We start from the raw sequence: 21,462 nt of genomic DNA on the forward strand, positions 1-21,462 counted from the left end.
TTCACAATATATATCTTAAATTTGTATGTTTACTTTTTTTTTTGTCTTTATCCAGGCCATTTATTACTAGACAGTTGTCATACAGAGTGGTTAAATATTAAAGCTCTGAAAAAGCCCTGGTTTGCATTCCTGGCCTTGTTAATTACAAGTTCTGTGTCATATTAAAGCACCTGCAACCCTTCTAAGCCTGATTTTTTTCACCTATAAAATGAGAATTGTCATTGCTTCATGAATTGTGAATGCTTGTATGTTTATTTATTTATAAAATTTATTTATTTATTTATTTTTGGCCGCGTTGGGTCTTTGTTGCTGCACGCGGGCTTTCTCTAGTTGTGAGGAGCAGGGGCTACTCTTTGTTGCGGTGCGCAGGCTTCCCACTGTGGTAGCTTCTCTTGTTGCAGAGCACAGGCTCTAGGCGCGTGGGCCTCAGCAGCTGTGGCAGGTGGGCTTAGCAGCTGTGGCTCGTGGGCTCCAGAGCGCAGGCTCAGCAGTTGTGGCACACAGGCCCAGTTGCTCCACGGCATGTGGGATCCTCCTGGGCCAGGGCTCGAGCCCGTGTCCCCTGCATTGGCACGTGGATTCCCAACCACTGCGCCACCAGGGAAGCCCCTGTATGTTTACTTTAGTAATCAAGACACTATTTGCGAAGTATACCTAGTATTTTTATTATTCTGTTATTTACTTTAACAGCTTTATTGAGTTGGGTTTTTTTGTGTGTTTTTGTTTTTGGCCGCGCTGTGCTGCTTGCGGGATCTTAGTTCCCCGACCAGGGATCAAACCTGTGCCCCCTGCAGTGGAAGCACAGGATCCTAACCCCTGGACCACCAGAGAATTCCCTGAGCTGTTTATTAATTTATGTATTATAAAATTCTATTGTTGTAGATATACAATTCTATCATTTTAGTAAATTAGCACTGAAAGTCCCACATCCCAGGAAACATTTTCTTCTGAGACAAATCCAAGTGGTTGGTTACTCCACATTTCAGTCATTCTGAAAGTGGTCTCATATCTGTTTACAGTTAATCTTACTCCCATTCTCAGCCTTAGAAAATCACTCTGCTGTTTGTATAAATTTGCTTTTTCTAAACATTTCATATAAAAAGAAACATATAATAATATTATTTTGTATCTCAGTTCTTTCACTTAGAATAATGTGTGCTTTACAGTTTTCTAATAAGCATTTTGTATATACTTTTTTTCATTAACCCTTACAACAACCCAGTAATGTGGGTACTATTTTTGTACATTTTATAGATGAAGAACTAAACTCAGAGAAGTTAAATAACTTGCTCTAGGACTTGCCCAAGACTCTATGGCTATTAGGAAGTAGGACCTAGAATTATTTTTTCAGGACCTATTTATAAGAATATTCTCTTTTCTTGTTTCTTCTTTTCTTTTTTTTGACCACACTATGCGGCTTGCAGGATCTTAGTTCCCCGACCAGGGATTGAATCCGGGCCAAGGCAGTGAAAGCGTGGAGTCCTAACCACTGGACTGCCAGGGAACTCCCAAGAATATTTTCAATAGCTAATTTTATACTGTAGTCTAGTTTCCAAGCCATCATCTTGAGAAGTCGGCAATTTGCCTTGTTTTAGCTGTTAAAAGCAATGCTCATAACTGGGGGGAGAAAGATAGTATAATGGTTTTGGCTCTGTTGGGACTGGGTTTTTCTGAGATCTTATAAATTTGAAACACAGGCATTTTTAGAAAATATGACATAAATTAAGTGATGTTTCAAAAAAGTCCTGTTTCTTGATAATTCAATATCAGTATATAAAACAACACTCAGACAAATAGAAGACCCTTTGAATGTGGTTAAATAGGTGCAAAGCTTTAAAATTACAGGAGTGAAAGGACTTAAGAAGGTACCCATGCATGGATTTGTGGTACATTACCAATGAAATGAAATAATCTACTTTTCTAAATAGAACAAATTCTTTAAATTACATGTTTGTCAGGGAAACTATTCACTTACATTTATTTGCTTTAAAAGCTTTAGTCATAATCTCTCAAACTGCCTTTCTTATTGTGTAATAAAGTACACAGAATTTAATGAAAATCTCAGATGAACAAGTATGATACTTTTTTTCATGTGTTGTGACATTTTGACTATTTACTTTGTAAAAAGTCGGATACAAAGATTTTTTCAATTTTTAAAAATATATATTTATTTATTTGGTTGCGCTGGGTCTTAGTTGTGGCTCACCAGCTCCTTAGTTGCAGTACGTGGGCTCCTTATTTGTGGTATGTGAACTCTTAGTTGCAGCATGTGTGTGGGATCTAGTTCCCTGACCTGGGATCGAACCCAGGCCCCCTGCATTTGGAGCACCACCAGGAAAGTCCCTAAATATCATTGTTAATAATAATTGTTCCTTGTGAATAATTAGAGTAAATGTGAGATTTTACATCATTTTAAAATTTAGATCAAAACAATTTCCGTTTACGCGCCCCCTTGTGGTAGATGATATGTGGACTACTGATGAAAGTTTTGAAACCATTGTAAATTGCTCAGCTTATGTTATGTGGAGATCTGGTATATGTTTTCCCTGGAAATCCAGAAGCTTAAAATGATAAATCAGTGGACTTATTGCCCAAGGGGGTTATGTCTAAAACAAAGTCTGGGGCAGTGAACACTTTAATTGTGATACCAATAGTTTATAGAAACTATTTTCCTCTTATTGCTTTTATTTGTTTAATACTCATTTAAAAATATGTTATTTGAATAGGTTAGGGAATAAAAGAAAAGTTCTTAAACATCAGTTTATAGTCTACCTGAGGAACCAAGATACTTACTGAGCAAACAATTTAGAGATCAATTTCAATCTGTTATGTAAGAGGGCCAGTCTTTCTTAAATATTGCTTTCATTCTATCAATCCTTTGCTCTCAAATTGGGACTTCTAGTAAAATAGGAACTGCCAGATTAGACTAACACTGTTTCCTGTCACTGTCTGTTCTGAATAAAATTACCTTGAACACAGCATTTTAAAACTCTGCATTTTTTCATTTTCCAGATGAACTAATTTATGCTTTTTAACCTGTACAGCTTTCCACCTGCACCTCCACGTTCTAGCCATAAGCCACCTATTTACTTGCTGACTCAGTTGCCATCAGACCTACGCCTGTAATCCTTCTGCCTGTGTCCAGTTCTGCATACCAGCAGCCTCCTGGACAAGTCCACATAGCAGGCACCTCAGATACAACATGTCTAAAACTGCATGCATCACTTGCCCCCATTACCTACCCTTCATTCAGTGTTGCCATCTTAGTAAATGGGATCACCATCCTACTGGCTGCTCAGGCTAGAAACCTGGGAATAGTCTTTTGTCCTATGTTGTTTGTTATATCTTTTAATTACCTCTTAAATATTGAATCCATTTCTCTCCATTCTCACTGTCAACATCATCTTGATTAGACTAGTTTAGTAGTCTCCAAACTGGTGTATGTGTAACTCCCCAATTCTCTTCTCTGTGTGGATGATTTTTTTTTTTAAATATTTATTTATTTATTTTGGCTGCATCGGGTCTTTGTTGTGGCACACGGGATCATTGAGTTGCGGCATGCGAACTCTTAGTTGCAGCATGTGGGATCTAGTTCCCCGACCAGGGATTGAGCCTGGGCCCTCTGCATTGGGAGCGTGGAGTCTTAGCCACTGGACCACCAGGGAAATCCCCATAGCTGGATTATTTTTAAAACAGCCATTCTGATCAGGTCTTTTCCCCCCAAGTTGAAAAACCTTTCAATTACATACTTCCATTTGCTCTTAACAGAAAGTTCACAGATCCCTAATTTTGTGTATTTATTTCTTTTGCTTCCCACCACCCAAAACAAAATCAATAAAAAGCAAACTAAAAACCCACAAAGCCTTTCGACTAACTTATCCTTCAAGTCAGCCTATTTATGCCATTTCCTAGGGCTTTTTCCCCTGAATTTCTCTCCCTCTTGCACCGTGAAACACATCTTTTTTTTTAAAACACCCATTAAACTTGTAATTATTTGTTTTAAGGTAAATATCATATACTTCATCAGATGAAGAACATAATAGCAACCCTGCAGATTGCACCCACCACGTGCTGTCAGTGTTCGAAGCACTTTATGTGTTTTATCCTCACAACAGCATTTTGATGTAAGTACTGTCACCCCATTTTTCAGAGGGAGAAGTTGAGGCAAGAGAGAGGTTAAGTAATTTATCCAGTATCGTACAACTAGTAAGTGGCAGAATCAGAATTCAGTCCCAGGCATTGTGACTCCAGAATGTGTGCTTTTAACCTCCTTGGGCTGCCTTTAATCTCTGACTCCTGAACCGCATTAGCTTCCTGTGGATGCTGTAACAAGGCAAAGTGAGAGATTAATTTTCTCACAGTTCTGGAGGCTAGAAGTAAAAAATCAAGGTGTCAGTGGGCCCACTCCCTCCAAAGGCTCTAGGAAAGAATTCTTTTCTTGCCCTTTACAGCTTCTAGTGCCCCAAGTGTTCCTTGGCTTGCTGGCAGCATAATTCCAATCTCTGCCAACCTCTGTCTCTTCAAGAAAGTCTAGGCCTTTTCTGTCAAGTGCCTCAAAATTCTTCCAGCCTTTTCCCATTTCCAGTTCCTAAGCCACTCCCACGTTTTTAAGTATCTGTTATAGCAGCACTTCCTTTCCCAGTATCAAAATCTGTTTTAGGGGACTTCCCTGGTGGCGCAGTGGTTAAGAATCTGCCTGCCAATGCAGGGGACACGGGTTCGAGCCTGGTCTGGGAAGATCCCACGTGCCGTGGAGCAACTAAGCCTGTGTGCCACAACTACTGAGCCTGCAGTCTAGAGCCCACGAGCCACAACTACTGAGCCTGCGTGCCACAACTACTGAAGGCCGCATGCCACAACTACTGAGCCTGCGCTCTAGAGCCTGCAAGCCACAACTACTGAGCCCTCGTGCCACAGCTACAAAGCCCGCATGCCACAGCTACTGAGCCCACACTCTAGAGCCTGTGAGCCACAACTGCTGAGCCCGCGTGCCACAATTACTGAAGCCCGCATGCCACAACTACTGAGCCTGCGCTCTAGAGCCCGTGAGCCACAACTGCTGAGCCCGCATGCCACTACTGAGCCCGCGCTCTAGAGCCTGTGGACCACAACTGCTGAGCCCGCGTGCCACAACTGCGAAGCCTGCATGCCACAACTACTGAGCCTGTGCTCTAGAGCCTGCGAGCCACAACTACTGAGCCCACGTGCCACAACTACTGAAGCCCTCATGCCACAACTACTGAGCCTGCGCTCTAGAGCCCGCGAGCCACAACAACTGAAGCCCGCGCGCCTAGAGCCCGTGCTCCGCAACAAAGAGAAGCCACTGCAGTGAGAAGCCCACGCACCACAATGAAGAGTAGCCCCCGCTTGCCGCAACTAGAGAAAGCCCACGCGCAGCAACAAAGACCCAATGCAGCCAAAAAAATAAGTTAAAAAATTAAATCATAAAAAGAAAAGCATGAAATCAAAATCTGTTTTAGTTTCCTAGGGCTGCCATAACAAATTGACCATAAAATGAGTTGTTTAAAGCAACAGGAATTTATTCTCTCGCGATTCTGGCGGCTAGAAGTTTGAAACCAGTGTCAGCAGGATTGTTTCTTTCTGGAGGCTCAGGGAGACTCTGTTCCATGCCTGTCTCCTAGCTTCTGGTGGTTGCTGGCCTTCCTTGGTGTCTCCTGGCTCATAGGCAAAGGCACGTGACTCGAATCTCTGCCTCCATCTTCACATCACCTTCTCCACGTGTCTCTTTGAATCCTCTCCTCCGCTTGTAAGGATAGCAGTCATTTGACTTAGGGCTCACCCTAAATCCAGAATGATTTCATCTCAAGATCCTTAGCTAATTACATCTGCAAAGACCATATTTCCAAGTAAGGTCACATTCTACAGTTTCAGGTGGACATACCTTTTTGTCAACCCACCACACTAGCGTTCCTCACTCTTATTAGTTTCTGTGGGTTTGTTTAGAAATGAAACTCAAAACGTACTGTTAGTCATTAACCTCTTACTTATCTTGGCTAAGTAAAAGCCAAACAGACTTTAAAATGTAGGCATATAATCTGTAAGTTTGCTATTAATTGTATTTTTGGCCCATATTTTCATTCCATTCTGTCCTCCCCTGTGACTTCAGGGAAGCCAGGCCAGTTTGGGTGTGCAGAAGGAACGTTGTAGAGACAGAGCTTCTGTAGAAACCAAATTCTAACCCCATAAACAAAGGTACTTACAAATTGATGTATATTCATCTAGGAAAGCAGTTGTCACTTTTACAATTAGAACAGATAATCTTGGTTATATAAACTGTGTAAACGTGCCCAAGTACATCAATATTAAAACTTCTTTGAAAGCATTAGCTGTTATTGTTCACTCAGTTTTGCTACTTTATGCTTTTGATGAATTTATCCTTCTGTAGCTTCAAGAAGAAAATAAATGGTCATTGTTGAGTATTATCTTTGATGAGCAGAATGAAAAATAGCTATTTTTACTTTTTATTTTTTTTTAATATATATTTTTGGCTGCATCGGGTCTTAGTTGCGGCATGTGGGATCTTTCGTTGCATCTTGTGGGCTTCTCTCTAGTTGTGGCATGCTGGCTCCAGAGCGCATGGGCTCTGTAGCTGCGGCATGCGGGCTCAGTAGTTGTGGGTGTGGGCTTAGTTGCCCTGCTTCATGTGGGATCTTAGTTCCCCAACCAGGGATTGAACCCATGTTCCTTGCATTGGAAGGCGGATTCTTAACCACTGGACCACCAGGGAAGTCCCCCAATAGAGCTGTTTTTAGAGGGACATTGACAAAACTGTACATTCAGGGGAAGAATATCAGGGTAGTGACAACTGGAAAACATGCTGTATGAGGAATAAAGTATTTGAGCATGTTTGGCCTGAAAAGAAAAAAAACGGGGTAAAATTATAGATGTTGTGAAAGAGTTGATGGACTGTGTGTGGAGGAGGCGTTAGGTTTATTTCAGAGAATTCTAGCAGGCAGAATCAGGATGGATTGGAGGAAGCACTAGGTGTGTGTCATCTCTTAAAAGGAAAAAACTTTCTAACAGAGCAGTTCCAATTTAGAATAGACTGCCACCATATAAAGTTGTGAATTCTCTGTTAAGATGAAAATTAAGATTAAAATTAAGTGTTCTCCGTTAAGATGGAAATTATGCAGATGCCAGCATGGGCTAAGTCAGTCAACTGATAAGGACCCTTTTAGTAGCCTGTGAGTTGCTTGGCAAATTGGACAGAATGTCCATTTAATTAAATTTGTTCCCATAGCATCTCACTTTCATGTAGAAATCGTATGCTTATAAATTGTTTTCTACCCCAAAAACGTTTTTATGTAGAATGTTTTTCTTGTTCCATTGAAATTTGTAGATATTTCTGAATCAAGAGGAAAAAAGCAAACAAGGAAAGAATTTGATATCATTAAACAGAGGGAAAATCCTTAAGATTGAAATCTTAGAAAAAAAAGAATTAGGCTGTCCTGTAACTCTTGTGCTCCGTCAAAGCTCACTATGTACTTTTTATTTATTTATTATTTATTTTTGGCGGCATTGGGTCTTTGTTGCTGCGTGGGCTTTCTCTAGTTGAGGCGAGGGTAGGCTACTCTTCGTTGCGGTGCGCGGGCTTCTCATTGCAGTGGCTTCTCTTGTTGCAGAGCTCAGGCTCTAGGCGCATGGGCTTCAGTAGTTGTGGTACGTGGGCTCAGTAGTTGTGGCTCGTGGGCTCTAGAATGAAGGCTCAGTACTTGTGGCACATGGGCTCAGCCACTCCACGGCATTTGGGATCTTCCCGAACCAGGGCTCGAACCCGTGTCCCCTGCATTGGCAGGCGGATTCTTAACCACTGTGCCACCAGGGAAGCCCCCTATTAATCTTTTTATTTAGAGGATTCTGACATCTTTAACATTTTAAATTGGAGTAGACGATTGTTCTCACTCAGTCATAAAAAGTCAGTAGAAATACCCACTGTAGAGTGAAATCTAGAGCAGCTTAAAAAAATGATTTTCAGAAATTTTTGTAAAAAGCTTCTAACAGAAATATATTAATATCGTATTTCAGCAGATGCTGATTTGAAAGAGGGAAAACAGGAACCCTTTATTAATCTCTTTCTTTAAAATTTTTGATAATTTTGATATCCTTTTATTTATCCATGATTTAATATATCCCTTCTTTGTTCAGAATTATTGAATGTCTCATTCCTGGAATTCTGCTACATTTTAATTTATTTACTACCTTACTAGTAACAATAATATTTTCTATTTATTGATCGCTAATGATGTTTTCCAGGCACTATGATAGATGCCTTATTATAATACCTTTATTTACCGTATAGTATCTTACAGTGTCCCTCAAGACAGGTACTGTTGTCCTCATTTTACCAGTGAGGTGAATAAAATGTCTCAGAGGCTCAGAGGAGTTGTGTCTTGTCCCCGTTCACATATCTCATTTAAAGCCATATCTTTCTTAAAGTGCTCTTCTTTCAGCTTTGTGAGTTTGCCTTTGAGCAGACAGGAATGTTAGACTCTTTCTTGTTAGGTACCTCACACATACTCCTGAATTCTTCTGAATGAGAGAAGAACTAAGTCACATAATGTTTCTTGAAGTCTGGTCCTAGACATTAATTTGCCTTGTGTTTTTAGTTATTAGTTTTGAAGTCTCCACCTCCATTACAAGTGACTGGCATCTTTAGAGAGATTTAAGCAGGAAAAGAAGCTGCTGTGCTCTTCTTCTCTCCAGTTTGAGCTTTGATTGTCCGTTAAGAAAGAGGGATGAGGCATTGTTACTTGATTGAGATGACTCCTTCAGGGACCAGAATTTAGCAGAGCATTTACACCATTTGGATGGAAATGTTTCTAAACTATACTGTAATGTGAACCTGCTCTGTACCTGCCAAGTACTGAACATAGTTTAAATACTTCTGGTTATTCTGCTCCTCGCATCGTTACAGTGATGATCTTAAAGTTGATTGAAGTGTAACCAAGACTGTCCTCCACCAAGTACTCATACGCTCTGAATTTTAAGGTCATGTTTCTGCATGTCATGTTTTTAGATATCTTTCTTTGCTGCTATACTAATTCCTCTCTTCCCACTACTACAAGCAAATTATTTTATCCTAAGCTGCTATGGGCTAGGAAATCAAAATAATTAGAGGTTCAAATAAAATGAGTACCTTGAGTTTGAATGAGACTTGATAGGATCCCTTATGAGCAAATACACTGAGCTTTAGTGCACAATCTTTGTGTGTTTTAACTTCCACTGGATAGATAAAATTGTCAGGTAAGTGCCATTTTGTCTAACATCAAAGTGTTTTTGTGCTTTTTTTAAACAGAGAAGAAGACACGGAAAATGAAAATGAAAAGAAAATTTGGTACTACAGCACAAAGGTCCAGCTTGCAGAATTAATTGACTGTCTAGACAAAGATTACTGGGAAGCAGAACTCTGCAAAATCCTAGAAGAAATGCGTGAAGAAATCCACCGGCACATGGACATAACTGAAGACCTGACCAATAAGGCTCGGGGCAGTAATAAATCCTTTCTGGCGGCAGCTAATGGTGAGAGGGAAATTTTCTTATTTTACTTTTTGTTACATTTCCTGATATGAAATCACTACAAAATATGAAAATATATTAACATTTTCAAGTATGATTATTTTAATTCTCTATATTTCATTTTCTCAAGAGGAACTTGTTCATCCTAACATAAATTGGGGATCCTGTGCATTTTAGTGTTTTGTACCTTGCCTTGCTCATTACTAATGTTCCCCAAATTATATTTGTTTCTTTCTTTAATTCAAGAATTTTATTAATAAACCTTTTAGGGAGTCCTATTTTTAATTATGAGAAATGGTATTCCTTTAAAATTTACTCTTTGCTTTCTTTTTTTCTAATAAACTTTTAATTTTAGAATAATTTTAGAGTTACAGAAAAGTTGCTAAGATAACACAGAGGGTTTCACGTACGCTGCAGCATGCTTCCCCTATTGTAACATCTTTTTTTTTTTTTTTTTGCGGTACGCGGGCCTCTCACTGCTGTGGCCTCTCCCGCTGCGGAGCATAGGCTCCGGACGCGCAGGCTCAGCGGCCATGGCCCACGGGCCCAGCCGCTCCGCGGCATGTGAGATCTTCCCAGACCAGGGCACGAACCCGTGTCCCCTGCATCGGCAGGCGGACTCTCAACCAATGCGCCACCAGGGAAGCCCGTGGGGGCCACTGTTCATCACGGTGCGTGGGCCTCTCACTATCGCGGCCTCTCTTGTTGCGGAGCACAGGCTCCAGACGCGCAGGCTCAGTAGTTGTGGCTCACGGGCCTAGTTGCTCCGCGGCATGTGGGATCCTCCCAGACCAGGGCTCGAACCTGGGTCCCCTGCATTAGCAGGCAGATTCTCAACCACTACGCCACCAGGGAAGCCCCAGATCATGGCTTCTAAATCTCATTCTCCAGGGGTTCCCTGGTGGCACAGTGGTTGGGAGTCTGCCAGCCGATGCAGGGGACGTGGGTTCGTGCCCCGGTCCGGGAAGATCCCACGTGCTGTGGAGCAGCTGGGCCCGTGAGCCATGGCCGCTGACCCTGTGCGTCCGGAGCCTATGCTCCGCAGCGGGAGAAGCCACAGCAGTGAGAGGCCCGCGTACCGCAAAAAAATAAAAAATAAAATAAAATCTCATTCTCCAATTAAAAAAAGAATCAAGACTCCTTGAGAATTCTAGGGCTGGGGCAAAGAAAATACAAGGTGAGTCTGGAACATCTTGCAGTGCTGGAAAGTGAGGAAGCACAGAAGGAAGGAAGGTGGGAAGGAAGTGTGTTTAAAGGTTACAGGACTCATGTGTTTAAAGGATACAGGACTTACCTGGAAAAACTCCCAATGGCCAAAAGCTGGACCGATTTGAGCAACAAAGTAAAAATGATAGTATTGGATCATAACCCAAAGAACATTATTAATATACAGGAGTCTATGCTGATATAACTTGTGGTCTGCACCCATGCCGTAGTATCACTCCACCCTAGTTGAAAGAAAATTAGAGCCATTAGGGATTTAGTGACTTCCAGAAAGTTATGGGACTTCAGAGAGAAATGTTTCCAAATGGGCCTCTGTTTTCTCATTTTACAGTGGAGACCCGAAGATTTAGTAGCCTACCCCCAGGCTCACGTAGTTAATTCAGGTCAGATCTGTGCTAGGTCCTGGGTCTCTAGGTTTTTGTTACTGTACCACACTGCCCAGACTGTGGGTCTGTGTCAGCTTAACAGATTTTCTCCTATGGCAGAGGATATCACAGTAATCTATATCAATCTCAATTTTAAAAGATAGACTAATTTTTCTTTCTTTTTTTAAAAAGAAATTAGAGCCTATATTATCATGTATTTTCTAGAAGTGAAGATAACCAAATCGCTTTGAGTTCTCTAAACATCAAAATGTTACTGGTAATCTTGATCCTTATTTCATCGTTCTTAATGCTTTTAGCAAATTTATCTTTAATAACTTGTATTGAAACTCTTAAGTGGCATTTGTAGTACTTTTATACTTGGTATATATGGAAACATAATTTTATTTGTTTTATTATAGAAGAAATTTTGGAATCTATAAGAGCCAAAAAAGGAGACATTGATATTGTTAAAAGTCCAGAAGAAATAGAAAAGGAGAAGAATGAGACTGAGAATAATAACTCCAAAGATGCTGAGAAAAGCAGAGAGGAGTTTGAAGACCAGAGTCTTGAAAAAGACAGTGATGACAAAACACCAGATGATCCTGAGCAAGGAAAATCTGAGGGTAAAAACATTATTTGGTTAAAAAGAAATATTTCATCAGTGTTACTTACGAAAACTCCAGTTTTACTTGCAAAATGAAAATGAGTCTTTTTTATTGCAAACAACTATTTAATTTTACATTTCTGAAGAGATTAGGATACCCTTCCTCCATATATAACATGTACAGTCATTGTAATGAGTTTTATATATTGGTGGATTTACTATAATGTTATACCCATATCTCTATTTATACTTCTTAATAAGGTGCCATTTCCCTATAAGATTTTTTGGTGAAAATCACTGTTTTTATACCAGAATATACACTTTTGTATGTGATATAATACGTTCCTTTTTATGTTAACTACTTAAACATTCTTAATATATCAAATATTCTTAAATACCCTTTGGATTACCTGCTGCAAAATTATCCCAGAATCTAATTGCTTCAAAATGGCCATCGAATAGAAGCCAGGTTTTTTGGTGATCATTCATTTTTAGTAGTTGACTGAATGTGGCCATTTGTCCTAAAGCAATTTGAAAGGATATCTTTAAAGTTTTGTTGTGCATTTTACTGTAGAGCCAACAGAAGTTGGGGATAAAGGTAACTCTGTGTCAGCAAATCTTGGCGACAACACAACAAATGCTTCTTCAGAAGAGACTAGTCCCTCTGAAGGGAGGAGTCCCGTGGGGTGTCTCTCAGAAACCCATGATAGCAGCAACATGGCAGAGAAGAAGGTGGCATCTGAGCTCCCCCAGGATGTGCCAGGTACAGAGGGCAGTGTATCAATGCCTCTGTAATGGGGGGGAAATCCTTCCCTTTAGTAGTAAAAGCTGAATGTCACCTAAAACTTTAAAGTATGTGTTCATTCATGCTGCTTGCTTACATAAGTGCCATCCCTGATTGCTAAGTTGTCACCTAACATTTGGAGTTTGACAGATGTTCTTGCATTTAGTGCTTGAAACTCATCATAATCTTCATGCTTTTTAAAGTTCATTTAGCTGTTTTTGTCTAATAGACTTATTTTTATATTTTATCACCAGACCATAGTGGCAGATATTTTGGTTTTAAGTACTCACATACTAATGGCTCAGTGCTGAATGATTTGACCATTCCAATTCTGTATGTACTAACAGATTAATTTTATGTTTGCATGTGGTCATGTAAGTTTTTTTTAACAACATCTCAAACCATAATGTTACAATAGAAAACCATTGTCACAATATATTTTGACATGAAAATGTAAATTAACCAGTAATAAATTTTAAGCTTTTTAAAATTAAATTCAAAATAAGTTATATCACACCAAGAATGTTATTATGCCTTTCCTTTTGCCTTTTTTAAAAATGAAAAAAAAATTTTTTATTATAGGAGCTGTGTGTATATTTTTGAAAAACAAATCAGAAAATTTAGATGAGCAAAACGAGAAAAAAAATACTGGTAATCCTATCAAAAGTCAATAATTATAGTTAATACTGTATTGGAAATCCTTAAAGAGTTTTTCTGTGTATTATAAGAATGTCATGTAGTTCTTTCCTTTTTTTTTCCCGCCTCTCTTTATTTTAGCCATTCTGGTAGGAATGTAAGGATATCTTATTGTGATTTGAACTTGTAGTTCCCTGGTGACTAAGGATGTTGAGCACCTTTCGTGTGTGTGTGTGTGTGTGTGTGTGTGCGTGCGTGCGTGCGCCTATATATGTGTGTGTGTGTGTTTATATATATATTAGATATTTGGATAACTTCTTTTGAGAATTGCCTGTCAGTTCTTTTGTTCATTTTCTATCAAGTGGTCTCTTTTTTTTGTGTGTGGATGTTTCATTGGCTGGGCTAAGTCCAGTCCACTCCATCCTGACTGGAAGCAAAAGTTTCTCCACTGATATTTTAAAAAATGTTAACCCAATCTCATCATATTCCTGGAATAAATACAACTTGTTTGTGATATGTTCTTGCTCTTATGTATTGTTGCATTTCATTTTTTAATATTTTGTTTAGGATTTTTGCGTCAACTTTCATGAATGAGATTGACTTGCAATTTTCTTTCTGTGATAATGTCTATGTCAGGATTTGATGCCTAGATTATGCTGGCCTCATAAAATGAGTTGGTACAAGTTCCCACTTTTCCTTTTGTCTGCAAGAGTTTCTGTGGGTTGGTGTTATTTATTCCTTAAATGTTTGCTAAAGTCTTTTGGTCCTGGAGTTTTCATTGTGGGAAAGTTATTAATTGTAGATTTCATTTCTTTGGTAGATAGTAGGCTATTCATATTTTCTGTTGTTTTCTTGTGTCAGTTTTAGTAAATTTTATTTTTCTAGGAATCTACCATTTCATTTAAATTTAAGATTTTATTGACATAATAACATCCTATTTTTTAAATGTCTGTAGCATCTGTAGTGATCTCTTTTTTCAGTTGAGAAATTGGTTATCTGTTTTCTCTTAATCATTTCATAAGACTATTAACAATTTTTATGAGTCTTTAAAAAAATAACTTTGGGCTTTGTTTATCCTCTCTATATTTTTTCTAGGTTTTTATCTCATTTTTATTTCATTCCTTTTATATTTTTTCATTTTTGTGAATTATTCTTCCCTGTCTTTTTTTTTTCAAAACCACTCTATTGAGGTATAATTAATATACAAAAAGCTGTACATATTTAATATGTACAACTTGATGAGTTTGGAGATAAATATATACCTGTGAAACCATCACCACAATCTATGACATAAACATATCCATCACCTCCAGAAGTTTCCCATACCCTCTTTTTTTTTTTTGGTTGTGGACCATTTTTAAAGTCTTTATTGAATTTGTCACAGTATTGCTTCTGTTTTATGTTTTGGTTTTTTGGCTGTGAGGCATGTGGGATCTTAGCTCCCTGCCCAGGGATTGAACCTTCCTCCCCTGCACTGGAAGGCAAAGTCCTAACCACTGGACCGCCAGGGAAGTCCCTCTCATACACTTTTTTTTTTAAACATCTTTATTGGAGTATAATTGCTTTACAACGGTGTGCTAGTTTCTGCTTTATAACAATGTGAATCAGTTATACATATACATATATCTCATACCCTCTTTATTATTTTTTTCTTCTAGCTTCTTAAGATGGATGCTTTGATTATTTTTTATTTTTCTATGTCTGTTGTCAAGGCTATAAATTTCCCTCTATGTACTGCTGTAGCTGCATCTCACAAACTTTAATATGTTATTTTGTCTTTATCATTCAGTTTAAAATACTTTCTAAATTCTATTATGATGTGGTTTTTTTTTTAACCCATTGCTTATTTAGAAATATATTGTTTAATACTCAAACATTTAGAGATTTTCTTTTTTTTTAAATTAATTAATTTTTGGCTGCTTTGGGTCTTCATTGCTGTGCACAGGCTTTCTCTAGTTGTGGTGAGTGGGGGCTACTCTTCCTTGCGGCCAGTGGCTTCTCTTGTTGTGGAGCACAGGCTCTAGGCACGTGGGCCTCAGTAGTTGTGGCATGCTGCTCAGTAGTTGTGACTCTCAGGCTGTAGAGCTCCGGCTCAGTAGTTGTGGCACATGGGCTTAGTTGCTCTGCAGTGTGTGGGATCTTCCCGGACTAGGGCTCGAACCCATGTCCCGTGCATTGGCAGGCGGATTCTTAACCACTGCGCCACCAGGGAAGTCCTAGAGATTTCTAGTTATCTTTTTTATTGATTTCTAGTTTAACACACTGTAGTCAGAGAACATTCTGTACATGATTTATGTCCTTTAAGATTTGTTGAGGCTTGTTTTGTGGTCCAGCATTTGGTTAATGTTGATGAACTGTCTCATATACGCTTGAAGAGGATGTCTATTTTTAGTTTTGGGGTGCAGTACAGAACAACTAGGTCAGGGTTTTAATTGTGTTGTTGAAATCTGTATGTTTGCTATTTTTTTTCCCCTCTATGGAAGATAATTTTTTAACATCTTTATTGGAGTATAATTGCTTTATAATGGTGTGTTAGTTTCTGCTTTATAACATATGCAAGATACTTTTAAGTTATTTCTATTTACTGTGGGGTTGCCTTTTTATCTTTTAAATATTTTTAGTTTTTGCATTATATATTTTGAGCCTGTGTTAGTAGGTGCACATAATTTTTATATTGTTGAATTAACTATATCTTTGTGAAATGTCCTTTATCTTTAATACTACTACTAAACTACAGAAGCTTTCTTTTGATTAGCGTTTGTATTTTATATCTTTTCTGGAATGGAAAGATACTTAAAAATAACCCGAGAATTTAAAATCTCTTTCAAAATACATCTACTTTAGAAGTTCCTTAGAAATATATACACACATATGTATACATGTATATGGATATGCATATTTATTTATTTCAAGCTGTATTTTGTCAAGTCCTGTCAGAGAGCACTATCATTTTCTTATGATAGACGACATTATGCAAAAGAAAAATTATAAGTCTGTGGTCTAAAAATCTAAAGGAGTGAGAACATAAGAAAAATGGGTAGATTTCATGATTTCAAATTGGGTATGATTCAGAAAGATTTTATGTGGCTGAGATTGAAGTTTAAACTGAAAAGTTGGGCCATATTTTGGGAAATGTTTGTAGACATCACTTAAAAAAGTTAATCTTTGGGGCTTCCCTGGTGGCGCAGTGGTTGAGCGTCCGCCTGCCGATGCAGGGGACACGGGTTTGTGCCCCGGTCCGGTAGGATCCCACATGCCGCGGAGCGCCTGGGCCTGTGGGCCATGGCCACTGGGCCTGCGCGTCCGGAGCCTGTGCTCTGCAACGGGAGAGGCCACGGCAGTGGGAGCCCCGCGTATCGCAAAAAAAAAAAAAAAAAAAAAAAAAAAAGTTAATCTCTGAATATCTGTTCCTGAGATTTTCCACCGCTGCATCTGTATTCCAGACATTTCACTTCAGTTCATGAACATAGTTATGTTGCCAAAAACGACCCCTTATAGCAAGTGTACTGTTTATTATTCAGTATAACTTCTTTGTAGTTAACAAATAGCTCAATTTCAGAATTACACTTTCGTTCTGGATTTTAGATTAGAAACTTTTGTACCAGATTGTCAGTTTTTCAGTATATAAGGAGAGACAGGGGCATGTGTCTTTCTAGCATCTTAACCTCAAATGTACTATTGAGAATTTGTATTCAAACATATAATGAAGACAGCATTTGTTTTATTAAAGTTATGCCTCTAGATTTAATGACTGGGACTAAGAAAATAGCAGCAGTAGATAAAACTGGCTTTATTTCCATAACTATTTATAATCGCTTTGAAAGTGTTTCCATGGACAGATTGAAAGTCTAACATCTGTAAAGTTGAACTATAAGAACATATTAATTTAACCTTTTTCTTAACTTTTTGGGATAACGACATCTTAAAAGATAGTACTTTGCTTTAGGTTTGGATTTTATTGTAAGGAAATTAAGTGGAGGTTAAGAGGCTGCTGATACTGGATGCTGAACTGATGTGCTTCCCGTTTACTTTTACCTCATTGAGTTGATTGATAATGGCTTTTAGAGGTTCTGCAGCTAAATATTACTCTTTTGTTTCTTATTCTTTTTTTTTTTTTTTTTTTTTTGCGGTATGAGGGCCTCTCACCGCTGGGGCCCCTCCCGTCACGGAGCACAGGCTCCAGACGCGCAGGCCCAGCAGCCACGGCCCACGGGCCCAGACGCTCCGTGGCACCTGGGATCCTCCCGGACCGGGGCACGAGCCCATGTCCCCTGCACCGGCAGGCGGACTCCCAACCACTGCGCCACCAGGGAAGCCCTTCTTATTCTTTTAAATGTGTTTGGTTTTAGCTTCTAGTGTAGAATATTTGAACTGTGAGGACTGTTGGTAGGTGATATCTTCGTTGTGGTGTTTTAAAGCAAATGCTTGAGATTTCTTTAATCCTAATGAAGTAAGGATGTAAAGAGTTCTAGAGCAATTCCTCTCAACTGAAATGGATGAAAACTTAAGGCAAATTAACTTGGGACAAGTCAACAAAAAAGCTATGTATTATGAGTTATGATAGTCCTCAGCTTGTTAGCACCTTGAAAGTTTAAATGGACAGATTCTGAATTCAGTTTGCTTTCAGTGGGGTAATGGTTTTTTTTAAGATCAAAATACCTTGGGATGGGATTGATTGCCTATTCTTTTATGAAGTACCATCATCTTCCTAATAGCAGAGAGCACTTTCTATGAAGTATTTTAAGATATGATTAGGTGGAATCTCTTAAGTCCTATCCCAGAGTTATTGTCTTGGTTAAAACCATACTTGGGGTGTATTGTATGCTGAAATAGTTTTTTGTGGGCTAGTGTAGAACCCAATCACTTTTTATTATACTTCTGTGAGAAAATGCACTCTGAATTCTGAGCTCATAAATGAGGGGATGTCTATATACTGTTTCATTATTCGAGAAGATGATTTTTAGACAATTATAAATTAAGAATACAGCACATTTCAAAACTAGATCTACAGATGTGAAAGGAATGATTAGTGAGGAATTTGATGCTATTCATGTGAGACTTCTCTTCCAAATATATGCATTTTCCAACATGAGTTAGTTGATTATATTACTGGTTTGCAGCTGTCAGATTTTAAGTTTGCCATTTCTGTCTTTCATGTAGAATTTTCTTATTATGAACATGCACGAAAGTTAAGAGAATAGTATAGTGACCCCTCCCCCATATTTTAACACTTAGATTAGAAAATCATCAATATTTTGTCATACTAGTTTTACTCATGCTTTTTTTTTTTTTAACTGCTTTTTTGAGTGCGGAGGACTCAAATTTTTAAAAATCGCCCCCCTTTGACCCCATGTGTACACTATTAGATAAATCATAATCCTCAGTTAATTGCACTCATCATTGGTCATTACATAGTCCCCCTTAATTTATTCATTCACGTTTGAAATGATCTTTATTAATGAAATAAACACCTAGGAACCTATCACCCAAAACAGAAGTCTAAGTCCTGCTTTGAAACTCACCTGTATCGAGCCATCTCCCTGTTCTCATTGCCTGCATCCTTCTACCCTACCTGAAGTGATTGTCACCCTGAATCCTGTGTTCACTAATATTTTCTTTCCTTTTTAGAACAGAAATCCAGTAGAATTAAGACTATTGATACTAGAGGTCAAAGTGATGTATAGCCCACATAACTGTTGCTTCATTGAGTTGATCCACATGGTTTGCTAAAAACTATGTATTTCTGTTTCTTTATTTTATTTATTTATTTTTTTTGCGGTACGCGGGCCTCTCACTGCTGTGGCCTCTCCCGTTGCGGAGCAACAGGCTCCGGACGCGCAGGCTCAGCGGCCATGGCCCATGGGCCCAGCTGCTCCGCAGCATGTGGGATCTTTCCAGACCAGGGCACGAACCCATGTCCCTTGCATCGGCAGGCGGACTCTAAACCACTGCGCCACCAGGAAAGCCCTCAGTTGTTTTAAACTGTGTAGCAAGTGTGTTGTGTTAAGTATGTCTTATTAAGTGTATGTGTTAAGTATAACTTCGGGGAACTTAATCTTTTCGCTTTATGTTACTAATATAATGTTTTATGTTGCTGGAGTTCTTTCACATTAACTGTATTACAATACTCCTCTGTGTAACTATACCACAGTTTATCCCCTTTCCTGATGATGTGAATTTGGGTTGTTTCCTTACTGCAGTATTCTAAAGCAAATCCCAGACCTCATGTTATATCAGTCCTACATACATTTCTAAAGAATATGGACATTTTCTTATATAATTACAGTGCCATTATCATTTTAATAAAATTGACAGCAATTCCTTACTGTCATCTACTATCTAGTCAATTTAAATTTCCTCACTTAAAAAATTTTTTTTAAACATTGGCTGTGTTTTAAATAACTCCAAATAAGATCCCTGCGTGACATGACATTTGGTTTTATATCTACTGAGTCTCTTAATCTAGAGCATTCTCCCCTTCCCTGACTTTTTAAAGAATCCTAGTATATCCTACTATGGAATATCCCACATCCAGGATTTTCTTTCCTTCTTAGTGTTTAATTTGTTCTAAAGGCTCGATTAAATTCATTTTCAATGACTTTTGGCAAGAATACTTCATAAGCTGTGTTCTGGGTATTTCACATCATATTGCATCAAAAGGCTCATCGTGATGTCTGTATGTTTTACCTTTACAAATTCTAAGATTGATCAGTGAGTTCAAAATCAGCTGTCTATTTGGAAGTTATAGTATATGATTTCTAATTCTATAATTTTTTTCAGTATTTTTTTAACTGGAATTCTTCTGTAAAGAATTTTCCCTCATTAACTAAGTCTATTTGAATACCTTGAAATATAATTAGAGCAGAAATAAATGCTTAATTATTTCTCTTAAAATCTGATTTTCAGAGTGAGGAGTTGGTGTCTAGTTACGTTCAGTGGTGATTTTTGAGTTATGAACTTTGGGGGGAGGGGCATGATTTTCTCATTTTAAGTATCTGTTTGAACTCATGGGTCTTTATGTATGCAGTTTGTTTCAGTCAGTTGTAGTTATCATTAATTTGGTTATATTGATTTTCAGGAGGCCCTTTATGTTGGATTTTGAGTCCTTTTTGCTGTGTATGACCCCAGTAGTCTCTTTTGCTTTTTTGCTTTTTGGCAGAATAAGATGTATGCGGCTTATCTTATACATTTCTTACCCCAGACCTGGAATCAGTAATTCCTGCAAGAAGCCCTGGTTCCTTTTTGTGGGAAATGATATTTAGAGACTGTCATCTGGGCCCAAGAATATTTACTGCTCTTGGGCTCTCACTGCCTCTAGGCTTTTTTATTGGGTAGTGTTAGGAAATAGGTATTTTGGAAAAGAAAAAAACCAATTCATGTTGACATTTCAAATTCAGATTGAGGATTGCATACTTAGTTTCTTTTTTTACACTTGTATCTCTTTTCCTTTATACTGAATGCCTTAGTTCCTAACAACAGTAACTTAATTATATACTTGCTTTATCCTGTTATAGATGTCCATTAATAATATATATTATTTTATAATTATTGTTAATATCCTGATGTGCATTAATAACAGTAATAAGAAATGATTTAAATAGCATAGTAATTTCATAATACCAATATTATTGCTCACAGTAAGAGTACTGAACCGCATTTAAGATTTTTTTGCAGCTCTTTATCTTTATACCATATTTCTAGTAAGAATGTATAGTCAAAATTCTGTGTTCCAAAGTCACTTGAAATAATGTTTTTCTCTGTGTGGTTATGCCAACAACTTGATACACGATTAGGCTGTTTTCTTTCAGTTTTTAGGGGCTGCATTTCTAACTTGAATTTTTAAAAAATGTAAAACATTTACATGATTCCAAAGTCAAACTTTGTAACTGTTATCTATTCAGAGAATTTCCACTTTCATCCCTTCGTTCTCTAGGTAACCATTTCCTTCCTTTCCCTTACAGGTAGCTATTTTTATTAAGTTTTGGTTATTCTTCTAGTGTTTTTTTTTTTGTATAGAAAAGCAAAATATGTGCATAAATTCACATTTCTCTCCCTTTCTTACATGAAATTAGCATACTCTAAGTACTGTTCTGCATCTTTCTTTTTACATTTAATCTTGAGATCATTTCATATGTGGATATAATGATTTCCTCAGTCCTTGTTATGGTACATGATATTTTATTGTATGTACCACCTTTTATTCAGCCAGTGCCATATTGATGAGCATTTTGTTTTTTCTGGTCTTTTGCCATTATAAATAGTGCTACGGTGAATACCTCTGTAAATATCAGTAAGTAATTTAGTATTTTTGC

The 21,462-nt window shown here is 38.1% G+C and overlaps 1 protein-coding gene across 1 annotated transcript in view; it reads left to right on the forward strand.

The window, feature by feature from the left end:
* Window positions 1-21,462, forward strand: part of BPTF (bromodomain PHD finger transcription factor) — a 145,912-nt gene that overhangs the window by 37,902 nt on the left and 86,548 nt on the right. The window contains 3 exon segments of the mRNA XM_027081168.1: window positions 9,317-9,540; window positions 11,546-11,749; window positions 12,305-12,493. Coding sequence (XP_026936969.1) covers window positions 9,317-9,540; window positions 11,546-11,749; window positions 12,305-12,493 — 617 coding nt within the window.

This window comes from Aethalodelphis obliquidens, unplaced genomic scaffold (assembly GCF_003676395.1).
Source record: "Aethalodelphis obliquidens isolate GAN/ISIS:26980383/991018 unplaced genomic scaffold, ASM367639v1 scaffold44, whole genome shotgun sequence".
Lineage (NCBI taxonomy): Eukaryota > Metazoa > Chordata > Mammalia > Artiodactyla > Delphinidae > Aethalodelphis > Aethalodelphis obliquidens.